The following is a 17,823-nucleotide window of genomic DNA, read 5'->3' as shown; positions in this document are numbered from 1 at the left end:
GAGGAATACCTATCAAAGAATGACAACTATATGGTAAATTTATGATTGGTGGGGTCCCTGAAAATCCTAAAAGTGAAGGGGCTGAGGTGCTGACAGGTAATGCTCTGTTTACATGTCCAGTTGTCAAATGTAGAATAAAAAAAAATAAAAAAAAATAAAAAGGTAGATCACTTAGAAATGAATGCACGCTTTGGTTTCCATTTTGCCCTGTTTTTTGTCCCATTTGTGAAGGATCAGATTTTATTAGAGGTGTCTAGGAGCACTAGAGTTCAACACATATTTCAAAGTTTGGTTCAGATTGTGATCAGCGCCGAATATTGTTTATTTAATATTCGCTGAATGTCAGTGGAGGCAATGGAAGTAGAGAAGAACGAATATGTTCGGAACCGATCATCAAACATAAACTCGGCACGAATATGGTACAAATATGGCACATTCGGATTCGGCAATCTTTTTCTGAACATATTCGCTCATCCCTAATAAACACCCCAATGGATCTGATAATGGATGACCATCCGTTTTGATCCATCTCCCAAAACACTTCAATATTTAAAAAAAAAAAAAAAAAAAAAAAAATTGGCAAAATTAAAATGAATAAATAAAAAAGATCCAGTTTTAGTTTTTTCCCCCAGTTAACATGGCTGTGCAGACTACATTTTTTTTGATCCAGCTAAGTGGATTACAACTGAAAAGGAGGCACAACAAAGTCATTAGACTGAACGGATCCTGTACTGGAATCGGATCTACTGCCAGATATGTATACGTTATCTCAGTTTGTTCTTTTTTTGTCACAAACATTTAAATGGGATGAAATTACAAAAAAATGTTAGCTATGGGAAGTAGTTTAATGCCAAGTTTTACACAGGGCAATCCAGCTTCAGGTGAGCACTAAATGATCTCTAACATTTGTGTGTGTATTTGCCGCTGTTCTCGGCAGCACATGTCTACACAGACAGAAAATGGAACTTTGTGCACACCAAAAAAGAGCAATTCATAATCATGCAGTATCAATGCAACATTTTTATACAGATGACCTATTCTCAGGAAAGGTCATCAATATCAGATCGGTGGGTTTCTGCAGCCTGCCATACAAAATAGATGGCTTGTTGACATTCGTCCAACAGGCATCTCAGCCACACACAGAAGTGCATATATATATATATCTTGTTATCCAAGCTGGTTTTTACATTTCTTACACTTGCCCTATTATGTGACAAGCCTCTTCAGAGAGGGAGACTGAACTTCTTATGGGATGCAGCAATCCTAAAAGTCATTACTGACCCTTTAGTTTTTTTCCCAGAGAAGTATTGCATGGCCTACAAGTCTGCCAACATTAACAAGGAGAAAAATGTACCCCACAGTATGACTATCGACACAGCTCGGTCAGACGCCTAGTTTTTTTTCCCCCCCTCTTAAATAACTTGTATACAGGGTACTTTTGGTATACAATGGGTGCATGATGACGTATGGACACAAGTCTGCAAAATATACAGTGGGTTTCCAACAAACCCCAGAAGAAGAATATAGTCTGTTCATATGGGCCAAAGGGATCTTTGGGGTCCCCCTAGTCTCCAGGTCCCGGGTGCGATTCCAAACCTATTGTAGTTTCACCCCTGCTGCCGAAAAATTCCCTACGCCAAATGTGTAAAAAAAACATGACACGTAGAAGCGTGAACAGAACCTGAATATTACATCCATAGGAAAATAATCAACATTATATGTACAACGTGAAAGAGCAAAGTAATAAACTACCGCACATACTTACTTGTCATCGTGTTCATAAATATTAAGTCCTAAGGCGTCAACACCGAGCCAAAGTTCAGTCCCTTTTTTATTTTTTATTTCAAAGTAATTGACCCCGTACATCTCAAGATCCTGCGCAATCTTCAGATACTCCATCATAGAGTCTTCCCTGCAGAGAGAATAAAAACAAAAAGACGCCGATTCATCATTTGGGGTTAATATTTTGTTACGTCACTTTTTAGTCCCATTCCTAGCTAGGAATATTGCACAAAGTAAAAACTGCTCTTTATATTTGTCTTGGACCCGTTTTGCGACCTTTCAGTGTAAAATGTCACAAGTTTCACAAAATGGTGCAAAAATAGCTGGCATACATAAAACAACTCTGGGTGGACTGGAGACAAGGTCTTTGACTTTCTGATAGGCCACAATTATTATAACAGTTGAAAACATGTGGGAACCCCAAACTCCGCGCATAAGGGCAAACACGAGGAAAAAAAACAAAACAGGCAAACACATAATATAGACTTTCCAAAAGATGCAAATTAAAAGAAGAATTAGGCTCAAGTGAAAAGCAGGTGAAAAAAATCAACTAGATAGAAAAAAGTGAACTGGGATCTTAGTTTGTACTTAATATTATTAACTTTGAAATAATGAAATAAGGTAGCTGCATTTTTATGTGTCTTTTTTTTTGGCAGCGTTAATTGTATGGGTTATAGTACAGTTTTATAGTTTTTTTTTTTTACATTTACGCTGGTAACCAGGGTAAACATCGGGTTACTAAGCGCGGTCCTGCGCTTAGTAACCCGATGTTTACCCTGGTTACAAGCGAACGCATCGCTAGATCGGTGTCACACACACCGATCTAGCGATGACAGCGGGAGATCCAGCGACGAAAGAATGTTCCAAACGATCTGCTACGACGTACGATTCTCAGCAGGATCCCTGATCGCTGCTGCGTGTCAGACACAGCGATATCGTATGGATATCGCTGGAACGTCACGAATCGTACCGTCGTAGCGACAAAAGTGCCACTGTGTGACGGTACCCTTAGACTACAAGTCTGCAGTCACTGTGTGAATTCTCTGGTGCTGGGAGCATGCAGACGTGTTCAAATTATATACTTGGGGTCACGCGCCCTCCGAAAACAAAGGAGAATCCTAACAGGGCGCAGCAGACCAAGGTCAGACAACCCATTTAAGGAAAAGCAGAAAAAGTGAAGCGGAGTCTTTAACCACTTTTGTCACAGGGTGACGCTCGCCTGTATGAACATTTGTTCCCGATTATTGCCTGGAGCACAAGTTTCGTAGTTGCACTGCGCGCAGTACCTTAACATGCTCCTGTGCTCTTCATGCCAGGTTTGTATTCTTTCTTCCCATTGTTCTTTCGTTAATTTGTGTTGTTCCAAAACCCTGAGGAAAATGAAAGAAACACCGATAAATGAGCACACATAGATCAAAGCAAGAAATTCCCAGAGGTCTGAATATTAGCGGAGTACAAGCTGCGGGCAGAGGCGACATATTGAATGTAAAGCAATATCATCTGCGCATAGAATACTACAGTGATTGTTCTGCACCGGTGCTGCAATCAAAGATACCGCCACCTGCCCGTCATCAGCGCAGGACGATAAACATCCATATGGCACTGGGTTTTAATTTAATTTCAGAACCACAATCATTTTTTTTCTTCCAAATTAGCATTTCAGGTGAATGCAAAGGTCTTTGAGAGCACCATGGCCTTTGCTTTTTTTTTTCTGGAGGCATCTCTCAACCATAGGCTCATCATGAAGATTTTTTTTTTCTTATTTTAATTACTTAAGTGGTTAAAACAAAATTGGAACTATCCCATAAAAAAAAAATCTCTGCTTGTGTCGCCTCAAATCAGAGTTATGTCACAACATAGTTAACATTTCCCACGTGTCTACTTTACATCAGCACAATTTTATAAATACATTTTTTTTGTTACAAAGTTATAAGGGTTAAAAGTTGACCAGCGATTTCTCATTTTTCCAACAAATTTTTTTTTTAACCCCTTCATGACCAGGGGTATTTTCATTTTTTTTTTTTCGTTTTTTGCTCCCCTCCTTCCCAGAGCCATAACTTTTTTATTTTTCCATTACTATGGCCATGTGAGGGCTTATTTTTTTGCGGGACGAGTTGAACTTTTGAACAACATCATTAGTTTTATTAGCATATCGTGTACTAGAAAATGGGGAAAAAAAATTCTAAGTGCGGTGAAATTGCAAAAAAAAAAAAAAAGTGCAATGCCACACTGATTTTTTTGTTTGGCTTTTTTTGCTAGGTTCACTAAATGCTAAAACTGACCTGCCATTGTGATTCTCCAGGTCATTATGAGTTCATAGACACCTAACATGTCTGGGTTCTCTCTTATCTAAGTGGTGAAAAAAGCTCCAAACTTTGCAGATACGTTCTTTTGATCGCCTGTTATTGCATTTTAATGCAATGTTGCGGCGACCAAAAAAACGTAATTCTGAAGTATAGAATTTTTTTCTTGCTGCGCTGTTTAGCGATCAGGTTAATCCTTATATTTATTGATAGATCAGGCGATTGTGAACACGGAGATACCAAATGTGTGTATTCTTTATTTTTTTATTGTTTTATTTCGAATGGAGAGAAGGGGGGGGGGGGGGGGGGGGATTTAAACTTTTATATATTCCCCCCCCCCCCCCCCCCTTCTTTTTTTTTTTTTTTACTTTAGGCATGCTTCAATAGCCTCCATGGGAGGCTAGAAACTGACATAGCCTGATTGGCTCTGCTACATAGGAGCGAACCTCAGATCACTCCTATGTAGTAGAATTGCTGCATTGCTATGACCACAGGGTGGCGCTCACAGCAATCTGGCATCAACCACCATAGAGGTCTTCAATAGACCTCTGGTTGTTATGCCGACACATCATTGACACCCGATCATTTGACGGGGGTCAGCAATGCGCTAATTTCCAGCCCGATGGCCGAAAGCGCTAAATGCCGCTGTCAGCGTTTTTTTTCTTGTGCAGTGTAAGTGATTAGGCGGCGGTATTCTTTGGGTCAGTGTGACATCAGCGATAGCAGATTCATATATCGGGGTTTTTATGTCTGGCTGCTGTCAAACACTAAAAGACGCTTTTTTTTTTTTTCTTGCAAAAACTAATTTTTGCATAGCTATATTTAGAGGGCATAATGTTTCCATATTTCGGCCGACAGTCATGTGCAGCTTCTTTTTTGCAGGTCGAGTAGATGGATTTATTGGTTTCATTTTCGGGCACATGACATTTTTTTATCACTTTCTATTCCGATTTTTGGGAGGCAGAATGAACATAAACTAGCAATTCAGAAATTGTTTTTATGGCTTTTTTTATGTCGTTCCGCGTGTGGTAAAATTGATAATTCTTCGGGTCAGTATGATAACAGAGATACCACATTTACTTAGTTTATGTTTTGGTGCTTTTACAGAGTAAAAACGTAGAAAAAATAGTTATTTTTGCATCTCTTTCTTCTGAGAGCTATAACTTATCCATATAACATAGGGTTCACCATGGCAACGATCGGGACCCCGCAATGACGTGTCGGCAGGGCCGGCTCCAGGTTTTCATGGGCCCTGGGCGAAAGAGTCCTGGTGGGCCCCTTTAACACATCCCACAATTCATAATGCACCGATACGGCAGAGAAATCTAGGTATAGTACAATGCCAAAGATTTCACTTACTTCTTACATTACATGAGTGATATCTATTGTGCATTCTACATTTGCTCAGAAACCGGACAGTATAGTCCTCTATACAGAATAATGAGCCCCATATATTGCTCCAAACAGAATAATGAGCCCAATATTATGCTCCATACAGAATAATGAGCCTCAGATAATGCTCCATACAGTATAATGGGCACCACAGAGTGCTCCATACAGAATGAGCCGCATATATTGCTCCATACGGAATTGACCCCATATAACGCGCCATACAGTATAGTGAGCCACATATAATGCTCCATACAGTATATGATCGGCACCATACAGTATACTGAGTCCCATATGATGCTCCATACAGAATGGGCCCCATATAACGCTCCAAAAATAATTGGCCCCATAAGATGCTCCATGTATAATGGGCCCCATATAATGCTCCATATACTGTATAATTGGCCATATAAAATGCTCCATATATAATTAGTCCCATAAGATGCTTCACATATTATTGGCCCCATATACTGCTCCATATTGAACTGGCCCAAAAAGATGCTTCATATTAAATTGGCTCCATATTAAATTGGCCCCGTATAATGCTCCCTATAGAATTGGCTTCATAAGACGCTCCCTATATTATTGGCCCCATAAGATACTCCATATAGAATTAGCCCCATATAATGCTCCATATATGGTCCCCTTCTGATGATCTCCATATACTGCTCCAAATATTAAAAAAAATAAAAAATATGAAGTACTCACCTCTCGTTGCTTGATGCTCGTCTGCTCTGGACTTCTCACCGTCGGCATCTTCCTGCTCTCTGTGCTGCGACTGCTCAGGCAGAGGCCGTGCACTCGTGACGTCATGCTGCCCTCTGAGCTGAACGTCACCGTCAGAGGATGGAAGAAGCTGCAGCGCTGGAACTGGGAGAGGTAAGGCTACTTTCACACTAGCGTCGTACTCGGCCTGTCGCAGTGCGTCGGGCCGACGTACCGACGCTAGCAGTGAATGCGAAGCACAACAGGTGCAGCGGATGCATTTTTCCAGCGCATCTGCTGCCCCATTGTGAGGTGCGGGGAGGTGGGGGCGGAGTTCCGGCCACGCATGCGCTGTCAGAAATGGCAGATCGTCGGCAGCAAAAAACGCTACATGTAACGTTTTTTGCTGCCGACGGTCTGCCACAACACAGCGCAACCGTCGCACGACGGTTGCGACGTGTCTCAATGCGTCGCAGATGTTAGTCTATGGGGAAAAAACGCATCCTGCAGACTACTTTGCAGGATACGTTTTTTCCCCTAAACGACGCATTGCGACGTATTGAAAACGACGCTAGTGTGAAAGTAGTCTAAGTATCGCAAGTGCCAGGGCCCGGAGCAGGCGGGGGGTCCACTGGCGGGGGCCTGCACTATAGCACGCCAGTGTCCCGGATGGCAAGTGGGGCCCCCTGCCTGCTCAGGGCCCCGGCACTTGCCCAGGTGCTGACGCCAGACCTGCGTGACGGGGTCTCAGATCCAAGGGCAGAGGGCCTTTCTCCAATCTGCTTGCTCCCAAAATGCTGCAATCAAGTTCAATAAGACACAAAAGCGCACAGAGAGGTCAAAAAATAGTCTGTTGTAAAAAAAGTCACAGTAAATAAGCAAGTGCTAGTCAAAAAATGAAAAAATACAGGGTATTTAGTTAATACATTTTTTTGCAAAAAAAAAAAGTATGTTAAGCTGCTCCACCAATCGCCAAGGTATACCCATAATAGAGCTGCTCTAGGGTATACCTTGGTGATTGGTGGAGCAGCTTAACATACTTTTTTTTTGCAAAAAAACGTATTCACTAAATACCCTGTATTTTTTCATTTTTTGACTAGCACTTGCTTATTTACTGTGACTTTTTTACAACAGAGTATTTTTGACCTCGCTGTGCGCTTTTGTGTCTTCAAGTTCTTTGGTGGTGTGAACAGGTTTCTACAGACTTGTTCACTGTGCAAGTAGCCCATGCGTTTTTGGTTTTTAATCAAGTTCAATAGCAGCATTTAGGGGGTTAAAGTGCCGGGAGCAGTGCGGGATCGCTCCTGGCACTGATTACCAAGTGCCAGCTGTCAGAATCAGCTAACACCAGGCGAAGATCGAGCGCACAGCATCTGGGAGCGCAAAATCGCCAGGACGTATCCATACGTCCAAGGTCAATAAGTACCAGGCGACCTGGTTGGAAAAGGCTTAAACTTGTTACTGGATTTAATAGTTCCCTCGGGGGACTTGAAGCTGCAATCTGATCACTTGTGCACCAGCACAGCTTAGTGTAGTGAAAAGTCACGCTCTTCTAAGAACGCCGGCCACAGGCTGAATTTCACTGGAGGATTGTAATAACAGGCATGGAGGTCTTCATCAGTCATGACAACCAATCGGCTCCCCATGATCACATCACAGGAGCGCCGATGCGGGCGTAGAATGACGTGCCCCACTGCCGGCATGTGTTAAATGCCGCCGTCACAGATTAAGAATGGGATTTACAGCCATCATGTGCCTTTAACAGCCCCTCCATCTGCAGCTGTTAAAGGCACATGATGGCTGATTAAATTAGTCATGTGCAAGGAATGATGCAGGCATGGAGTACAAACCTGCGTTAAGGGCAGTGACATGACTTTTGACGTAGAAGTATGTCAATGGTTGAAGGAGTTAAAACTGAAAAATTAGATACCAGAATGATATAGGGACAAACGGGAGTGACTCATTTAAGCAGCTGAACTGCTTCACATATGGAACTCTAATCTGTGCTAGTTACCTGGAGCCATTGTCTGCAGCCTTGGAGAAAAAGAAGCGCAAATCCCTTATTTCACCAAAGCAGGTCATGTATTTACAGACTACATTCTCGGAGAAGAATCAATACTCCAGAACAAGAGAAATGCCAGCCAGGCCTGTCCATTCATTAGAAGCCCACTATTAGATGGCATTATGTTGGTCCGCGCTTCCCCTTACTTACCGCTGAGGGAGCAGGCGGTCATTGGCCAGGTAACCCGGCTTGTGGACGTCTTTGCTGTAGTCTCCATACTTGGCCTGCACAGCATAGGACGCCAGCAGGACGGCCGTCTCTGGGGGACAGTATATTTCGTCATTTAATATTGCTTCTTTAACTTGCAGAAAGAAGAGTCTCTGTGTTATCTCCTGGATTAACTCTTCGGAGACATCTTCCGGGAAAAACTTTGCTCGGAACTTGAACTGTAGAGGGTTTTCTTTCCTGACATCCTGCTGTGTAACCTGAAAAACAGAGGGGATTATGAAACAGAAATGGGGGATTTTATAAAAAATATTTACATGTCAGGGGCTCAAGATCGTGATGGTCTGATCAGAACCTCAGCACAAAGCTGTCAAACTACTTTCCTCTATAAAGGTACCTTCACACATAACGATATCGTTAACGATATCGTTGCTTTTTGTGACGTAGCAACGATATCGTTATTGAAATCGTTCTGTGTGACAGTGACCAACGATCAGGCCCCTGCTGGGAGATCGTTGGTCGCTGAGGAAAGTCCAGAACTTTATTTCGTCGTTGGACTCCCTGCAGACATCGCTGGATCGGCGTGTGTGACACCGATCCAGAGATGTCTTCACTGGTAACCAGGGTAAACATCGGGTTACTAAGCGCAGGGCCGCGCTTAGTAACCTGATGTTTACCCTGGTTACCAGCGTAAAAGTAAAAAAAAAAACAAACACTACATACTTACCTACCGCTGTATGTCCCCGGCGCTCTGCTTCTCTGCACTCCTCCTGCACTGGCTGTGAGCGTCGGTCAGCCGGAAAGCAGAGCAGTGACGTCACCGCTCTGCTTTCCGGCCGCTGTGCTCACAGCCAGTGCAGGAGGAGTACAGAGAAGCACAGCGCCGGGGACAGACAGCGGTAGGTAAGTATGTAGTGTTTGTTTTTTTTTACTTTTACGCTGGTAACCAGGGTAAACATCGGGTTACTAAGCGCGGCTCTGCGCTTAGTAACCCGATGTTTACCCTGGTTACCGGGGACCTCGGGATCGTTGGTCGCTGGAGAGCTGTCTATGTGACAGCTCTCCAGCGACGCTGCAGCGATCCGGATCGTTGTCGGTGTCGCTTAATGTGAAGGGGCCTTTAGGCTCAAAGTTTTCCTTTAATGGAATCTGTCCCCATGGTTATTCTTCCCTATCTGAGTCAGACATCCAGACAATAGCGCTGGGCAAAATGAGCTAAGAGTCCTCTGGGACGTGCCGTGGAGTCCTCAGTATTCATAAGCCGCAGGCAAGCCCACAGTAATAGGGAGAAAGCCACGAATCAGCGGCTGTAGGGGAGGGCTCAGCACACCGCTCAGGATTAGGATGCCGCCTTGTACACCCTGCAATAAGAAATGAGTGATTGATGAGGAACCTGAAGAAATGCTGGATACCTATAACCAATCATGGATGGAGATGGTCTGCAGCATGGATAACGATTTGTGCACTGCAATTAAGATATGCTAATTTAGTTTGCAGACATCTGTGCGCCCCAGGGTGTTGTACACGCCAAGGCTCAGAGCGGTCCGGCTGTTGCTGGTGGACATGATAAATAGAATGATTTCCTGACTAATACGCTACCTGACAGCGGAGCGAGTGCAGCACGCAAACATGTTACCCCAAAGTGAATTACTGGAACAGAATGACTGGCAGGGACTGTGGCCCAGGAGCTCTCAGTGCCAGTCCTGCTATAGCCATGAGACCGGCACTGCATCCTCCATAACCAGTAGAACCAAAAGTCCTTTTAGAAGGGTTTTCCACTCCACAGGTTGATCGTAACTACCCCGAGGTGACACTAGACAGAATAGGTAACCGAAAAGGCACAAAAAGGCCTAGCAGAATTCAGACTCAATACCATCATGGTTACGACCACTAGTAACTACCTGTCACTCCATCAGTGGACGCAGCCATGGATACCCAAGGTCATGCAGTGCCTGCACACAAGGAGAGACACTGACTAGTGATGAGCGCACACGCTCCGAAAAGTTGTTATCCGAGCATTATTATTATTTATTATTATTATTATTTATATAGCACCATTAATTCCATGGTGCTGTACATGAGAAAGGAGTTACATACAGGGTTATAGATATCGATTACAGTAAGCAGGTTTACATTGACAGACTGGTGCAGAGGGGAGAGGACCCTGTCCTTGCGGACTTACATTCTATGGGATAGTGGGGAAGAGGCAGAAGGTAGGGGCGAGGCTCTGGCGATGGCGAGGTGGCGGCTCTGGCGATGGCGAGGCGGTGGCTCTGGCGATGGTGAGGCGGCAGAATGGTTATTGCAGGCTGTAGGCTTTCTTGAAGAGATGGGTTTTCAGGTTCCGTCTGAAGGAGCCGAGAGTGGTGGATAATCGGACGTTGAGGCGTGGAATGCCAGAGAATGGGGGATATTCGGGAGAAATCTTGGAGGCGGTTGTGTGAGGAACGAATAAGTGTGGAGGAGAGTAGGAGGTCTTGGGAGGATCGGAGATTACGTGAGGGAAGATATCGGGAGATTAGTTCAGATATATGGAGGAGACAGGTTGTGGATGGCTTTGTAGGTCAGTGTTAGTAGTTTGAACTGGATTCGTTGGGGAATGGGGAGCCAGTGGAGGGATTTGCAGAGAGGAGAAGCAGGGGAGTAGCGAGGAGAGAGGTGGATTAGCCGAGCAGCAGAGTTGAGGACAGACTGTAGTGGTGCAAGGGAGTTAGCGGGGAGGCCACAGAGGAGGGTGTTGCAGTAGTCGAGGTGGGAGATGAGGGCATGCACAAGAGTTTGGGTAGATTGTGGGCTGAGGAAGGAACGGATTCTGGCAATATTTTTGAGTTGGAGGCGACAGGAGGTGGCAAGAGTTTGGATGTGTGGTTTGAAGGGCAGGGCAGAGTCGAAAGTTACCCCGAGGCAGCGGATTTCAGGTGCGGGAGAGAGCGTGATGCCGTTTACCATAATAGATAGGTCAGGTAGGGGGGATACGTGAGATGGGGGAAAGATGATGAGTTCGGTTTTGTCTACATTGAGTTTTAGGAAGCGAGAGGTGAAGGAGGAGGATATGGCTGACAGACACTTCGGGATTCTGGACAGCAGAGAGGTGACATCTGGGTCAGAGAGGTAGATCTGAGTGTCGTCCGCATACAGGTGGTACTGGAAGCCATGGGACTTTATGAGTTGTCCTAGGCCAAGAGTATAGATGGAAAAAAGTAGGGGCCCTAGGACAGAGCCTTGAGGGACTCCAACAGAGAGGGGGCGGGATGAGGAGGTGGTGTGGGAGTGGGAAACGCTAAATGTGCGGTCGGAAAGGTATGAAGCAATCCAGGACAGAGCAAGGTCTTTGATGCCAAGGGAAGAAAGAATCTGTAGCAGTAGGCAGTGATCGACTGTGTCGAAAGCAGAGGACAGTTCAAGAAGGAGGATAGAGAACTGTCTGTTAGCTTTGGCTGTGAGTAAGTCATTAGTAATGCTTGGTACTTACTTAGTGTCTTCGTCGTGCTCAAAAAAATGTTCTAGTCCCCGCAGCTCCATGTCCCCACGGCTTCCCATCTTCACCTCCTTACTACAGATGTGAGAATGCACTGAACAGCCGGGTTACCAGCTCCTCCTCCTTACTACAGATGTGAGAACGTACTGAACAGCCAGGTTACCAGCTGCTCACATGTTCCCATCTTCACCTCCTTACCACAGATGTGAAAACGCACTGAACAGCCGGGTTACAGCTCCTTACATGTTCCCATCTTCACCTCCTTACTACAGATGTGAGAATGTACTGAACAGCCGGGTTACAGCTCCTTACATGTTCCCATTTTCACCTCCTTACTACAGATGTGAGAATGCACTGAACAGCCAGGTTACCAGCTCCTCCTCCTTACTACAGATGTGAGAACGTACTGAACAGCCAGGTTACCAGCTCCTCACATGTTCCCATCTTCACCTCCTTACTACAGATGTGAGAATGCACTGAACAGCCAGGTTACCAGCTCCTCCTCCTTACTACAGATGTGAGAATGCACTGAACAGCCAGGTTACCAGCTCCTCACATGTTCCCATCTTCACCTCCTTACTACAGATGTGAGAATGCACTGAACAGCCGGGTTACCAGCTGCTCACATGTTCCCATCTTCACCTCCTTACTACAGATGTGAGAATCCACTGAACAGCCAGGTTACCAGCTGCTCACATGTTCCCATCTTCACCTCCTTACTACAGTTGTGAGAATGAACTGAACAGCCGGGTTACAGCTCCTTACATGTTCCCATCTTCACCTCCTTACCACAGATGCGAGAATGCACTGAACAGCCGGGTTACCAGCTCCTCACATGTTCCCATCTTCACCTCCTTACTACAGATGTGAGAATGCACTGAACAGCCAGGTTACCAGCTCCTCACATGTTCCCATCTTCACCTCCTTACTACAGATGTGAGAATGAACTGAACAGCCGGGTTACAGCTCCTTACATGTTCCCATCTTCACCTCCTTACTACAGATGTGAGAATGAACTGAACAGCCGGGTTACCAGCTCCTCACATGTTCCCATCTTCACCTCCTTACTACAGATGTGAGAATGCACTGAACAGCCGGGTTACCAGCTGCTCACATGTTCCCATTTCACCTCCTTACTACAGATAAGAGAACGCACTGAACAGCCGGGTTACCAGCTCCTCACATGTTCCCATCTTCACCTCCTTACTACAGTTGTGAGAATGAACTGAACAGCTGGGTTACAGCTCCTCACATGTTCCCATCTTCACCTCCTTACTACAGATGTGAGAATGCACTGAACAGCCAGGTTACCAGCTCCTCCTCCTTACTACAGATGTGAGAACGCACTGAACAGCCAGGTTACCAGCTCCTCACATGTTCCCATCTTCACCTCCTTACTACAGATGTGAGAACCACTGAACAGCCGGGTTACCAGTTGCTCACATGTTCCCATCTTCACCTCCTTACTACAGATGTGAGAACGCACTGAACAGCCGGGTTACCAGCTCCTCACATGTTCCCATCTTCACCACCTGCTGCTGCTCCAAAAATAAATCTATTACACTTTAAATAAAAAAAATAAAAAGGCAATGAAGACCGAACGCACTGAATCAAAGGACATTTCAGAACAAAGGGTCTGACAGATAAAAGGAGCCGAGGAAGAGAACAAACCTTTTTATTGAGCTTCAGCCATGTGGAGTAACCCTTGCTGTCCACATACTGGAGACCGAAAAACCAGACTTCTCTCAGACCCACTGTTTTCACCACCTGGGGAGATACAGAAACAGTTAATGGAGCATCTGTGATAATACAAAGTGTGTCTACCATCCTGGTAACCTTATAATTCTGTTATACACAGCGCATAGTCAGCAGTATAATGAGGCTGATAATCACTCATCAGCATTTGTCCCTGCTGGGACTTTGCGAGACGTTCACATTAGGGCCAATTTCATAGGATGGTAATTAACCTAAGGCGGTGTGCGCAGACCACGTCTTGTGAGCACGTGATGTGAACATGCCCCAAGTCTACACCAACACTCCCCATACGTGTGCACGCTCGGCAAGACTGAGGGTGCAAGAACGTCCTATGGAAATGTAAACATCTGCAGACAGCGAATCACACTCTGAATGAAAACATGGTCATGTGCGCCAGCTCTAGTAGCGGAAAATCAGTGTTGAAATTAATAAGCAAACTATACTGAAGAGCTATTTGTAGATCTGAAGCCTCTGTCACTCCAGCTCTATTCCCTGTCCAAAGTTGCCTCCTCCTCGACCAATGGCTCCTTTTTCTTTTTTCTAAAGTCACACAGCAAAGAGGTTGTCAGTAAAGCAGGAGGCGGCAGCACTGGGTGGGAGGTAGGGCTGAAGCGACAGGTTTCGGATCTACCATAGCCCCTCAAACTCACTTGCATATCAATTCGTACCGATTTCTCTGTGTTGGAGGAACGGACTGCCCATGGCAAGCTATTGTGGAACTGGTCTTTGAAAGGGCTACATGCATATATAAAATCCTGAAGATTCCCTTTAGGTAAACTAGATGGCTAAGTGCATAGTTACATTTGTGTTCAGGTGGTGACAGGCTGCCATTATTGTGCCGGATGACGTCCACGTATACATGGAGCAGGACAATATTGAATGAAGATGTTACCACTTCTGAAATGGATCTGATAATAATGGCGTAATATTTGGACGTGAATCATATGAATATACAGCAGTGGACGCCAACCTCTGCAGCCATGGTGAAACTACAACTCTCAGCATGTCCAGAGAGCATGTGACAACACTCAGAGCTTCAGGTTGGACTAACAAGTAGCAAATCCAGGCCCAGATCACATGTAAGCGTGATGGCAAGATCATGACAGTGAAGAGCTGTGTGTCCGAGAGCAGCCGTTTCCGTGTCTCCTGTGGGCTCCGCTTCCTTCAGAGGCCTGAGGGTGGGCCCGTGACCCCGGAGACAAAGGAACAAGGCGTTCTCTTACTGCCAGCACCTAAATCTGCCCATGGTGGTGGTGCGGTCACAACACCTGGACCTGGCAAGTCACTGCAAAACTATAACGGCAGCTACTGACTTCCATGGCTGCCGTGCAACATTGCAACTATGCAGCGGCCCCCAGTGATGACAGCTAAACTTCAAGGGTAAGCTAACACTCGGATTTGTCTATGAAAAGCTTTCCATGACCCCGGTGACCTGGGGACTTTGTAAGTCTTATATGTCTTTTTCTCAGCTACTTTATAACCATGGGAAAGCTCAGCTCAACTTTGATGTAGTCTGTGGTCATGAAGCAGAGCAAAGGAACTCAGAAAAAGACAGAAAACTCTCCTTTCAGAACAAGTTAAGTTCACTGATTCTTAGCTGAAGGGGTTGGCCACTAGGTTTATTTATGGCCCATCCTTTGGTAGCCAATCGATATCTGATCAGTGGGCGGCGTGTTGCTGCTGATCAGCGGTTACTAGCGGCGGCCATATGTTCCGGAGGATCAGCGAACACGGCAGCTCCGTTATTTATATAGTGGCTGCGGCCGAGTACTGCCAGATACACCTCCTATTTACAAGGGTAGGGGGCAGATGTGCAGTACCGGCCACGGCCACTATAAAAATAACGGCGCTGCTGTGCTCCGCAGCATCACAGAACTTTCGGCCGCAGCTGGTAACAACGGGTGTTGCACCGCCACTGATCTAAGGATAGGCAATAAAAAAAGCCCTGGAGGCCTTAGCAAATAACAGCTAAATTTGAAAAAAAAAAAAAAAAAAACACAAAAATGGTCACACCCTACAGATCAGATATTGATAGCTTGTCCTAAGAATACGCATCAATAAATAAAAAGACCGCGCACCACAAAGGCTAAGGAAGGCAAATAGTGAATAGCCTTCAACAAAACAATATTTTTAGCCAATAAATACCTGCATTTAAATAAATTAAAAAAAAAAAAATCCCTTAAAATAAAAAAAGGAGTCCATGTTTAATGTCTAAACACGCTTTACGTTTTAGCCCACCTAGAAATGCTGAACGAAAGAGGTCTGGTTCCCAATATCCTTAAACTAAGGGAGGCGAGAATCTACTGCACGGACCATACCCAAAATGTTATATTCTGCTCGTCTGATCTCTCCTTTTACTAGTAGTATAGTTCATGGAGTTCCCATAATCCAGACGCCGGCCTCAGCGGAGACGGCCCAGCCCTGCTCCCTGGATATCTGCACAATGGCAGCAGGCTGTAGCACCCACTGTATCCACATTACCTGGTCAAACAGCTGTTTACCCGTTGTATTCGGCTGGATGGCGAACTCTAACTCCGCGTCCATGGTCGTGACCCGCACGTTGATCTTTATAGGAGGAAAAAGAAAAACAAAAGTGTGATGAATTTCAAAGCTCAGGTTCAGCTGCGTGATAGCAGGACTGCCATGACCAGAGGCAGAGACCAGCACCAGACAGTGATGCCTTCAGGTCCCCCATTATCAGGCTCGGGTCATGTTTGTACCAGGACTTCACCGCTGGCAGACAAGACAAATAACAGGATGGGATTGATGCGGCATAATCAGCTGTCACATGAAATTGTGTCACTGAGAATGGCATAGTCCCGCCATGGATATTCAACGGCAGCACGCAATACAGGATGGGGTTAAAAGTGCACTGTCAGTGAGAGCAGAGGAGCAAACTAGGGGAGAACACAGTCACTGCCCGTGCAGCGCTGTACTTTCTGATGTATCCCTCTGTCCGTGCAGCACTGTACGTCCCGATGTATACCTCTGACCGTGCAGCGCTGTACGTTCCCGATGTATACCTCTGTCCGTGCAGCACTGTACGTCCCAATGTATACCTCTGCCCGTGCAGCGCAGTATGTCCCGATGTATACCTCTACCCGTGCAGCGCAGTATGTCCCGATGTATACCTCTACCCGTGCAGCGCAGTATGTCCCGATGTATACCTCTACCCGTGCAGCGCAGTATGTCCCGATGTATACCTCTACCCGTGCAGCGCAGTATGTCCCGATGTATACCTCTGCCCGTGCAGCGCAGTATGTCCCGATGTATACCTCTGCCCGTGCAGCGCAGTATGTCCCGATGTATACCTCTACCCGTGCAGCGCAGTATGTCCCGATGTATACCTCTGCCCGTGCAGCCCTGTAGTCCCCCGATGTATACCTCTGCCCGTGTAGTGCTGTACATCCCAATGTATAACTCTGCCCGAGGAAGCTGAAGCGAAACGAGCGTAGGGGCGCATGCCTACATCCACAGAGATGGATAAAGGTAAGAGCTAATGATGGGAATACTAGCACCCCTACAACTTAAGGCTTTCAAATGAGCGGTCACTGACCTTAAAAAAAAACTTTGTGATACTCCAACAACTTTACCTATGTGGTAGTCATGAGCTCGCTACCCCTTAGCCCCTTCCCGATCTGTGACACAGCGTATGCGTCATGAAAGTCGGTGCCAATCCGACGTGTGACGCATATGCTGTGTCACAGAAAGATCGCGTCCCTGCAGATCGGGTGAAAGGGTTAACTCCCATTTCACCCGGCCTGCAGGGACAGGGGGAGTGGTAGTTTAGCCCAGGGGGGGTGGCTTCACCCCCCCGCCCCCCCCCCCCCCCCCCCCCCCCCGTGGCTACGATCGCTCTGATTGGCAGTTTCACTTTCAACAGCCAATCAGAGCGATTTGTAATATTTCACCTAAAAAACTGGTGAAATATTACAATCCAGCCATGGCCGATGCTGCAATATCATCGGCCATGGCTGGAAACACTTATGTGCCCCCACCCCACCCATCGCCCCCCCAGCCCCCCGATCTGTGGTCCACTCCCCTCCGTCCTGTGCTCCGCTCCCCCGTCCTCCTGTCCGCTCCCCCCGTGCTGCAATCACACCCCCCGTGCTCCAATCAAACCCCCCGGGACTGCGATCCACCCCCCCGCACAGCGATCCCCCCCGTACAGCGATCCCCCACCC

General features: G+C 46.0%; 1 protein-coding gene across 3 annotated transcripts in view; it reads right to left on the bottom strand.

The window, feature by feature from the left end:
- Window positions 1-17,823, bottom strand: part of RDX (radixin) — a 109,453-nt gene that overhangs the window by 28,636 nt on the left and 62,994 nt on the right. For all 3 annotated transcript variants that reach the window (XM_069759071.1, XM_069759072.1, XM_069759073.1), the window contains exons 3-7: window positions 16,121-16,204; window positions 13,556-13,651; window positions 8,392-8,666; window positions 3,069-3,152; window positions 1,766-1,912 (exon numbers count right to left, since the gene is read on the bottom strand). In XM_069759071.1, coding sequence (XP_069615172.1) covers window positions 1,766-1,912; window positions 3,069-3,152; window positions 8,392-8,666; window positions 13,556-13,651; window positions 16,121-16,204 — 686 coding nt within the window. The remainder of the gene's footprint in view (window positions 1-1,765; window positions 1,913-3,068; window positions 3,153-8,391; window positions 8,667-13,555; window positions 13,652-16,120; window positions 16,205-17,823) is intronic.

This window comes from Ranitomeya imitator, chromosome 3 (assembly GCF_032444005.1).
Source record: "Ranitomeya imitator isolate aRanImi1 chromosome 3, aRanImi1.pri, whole genome shotgun sequence".
In the NCBI taxonomy this organism is placed as follows: Eukaryota; Metazoa; Chordata; class Amphibia; order Anura; family Dendrobatidae; genus Ranitomeya; species Ranitomeya imitator.
This window is presented reverse-complemented; position numbering and strand designations above follow the sequence as displayed.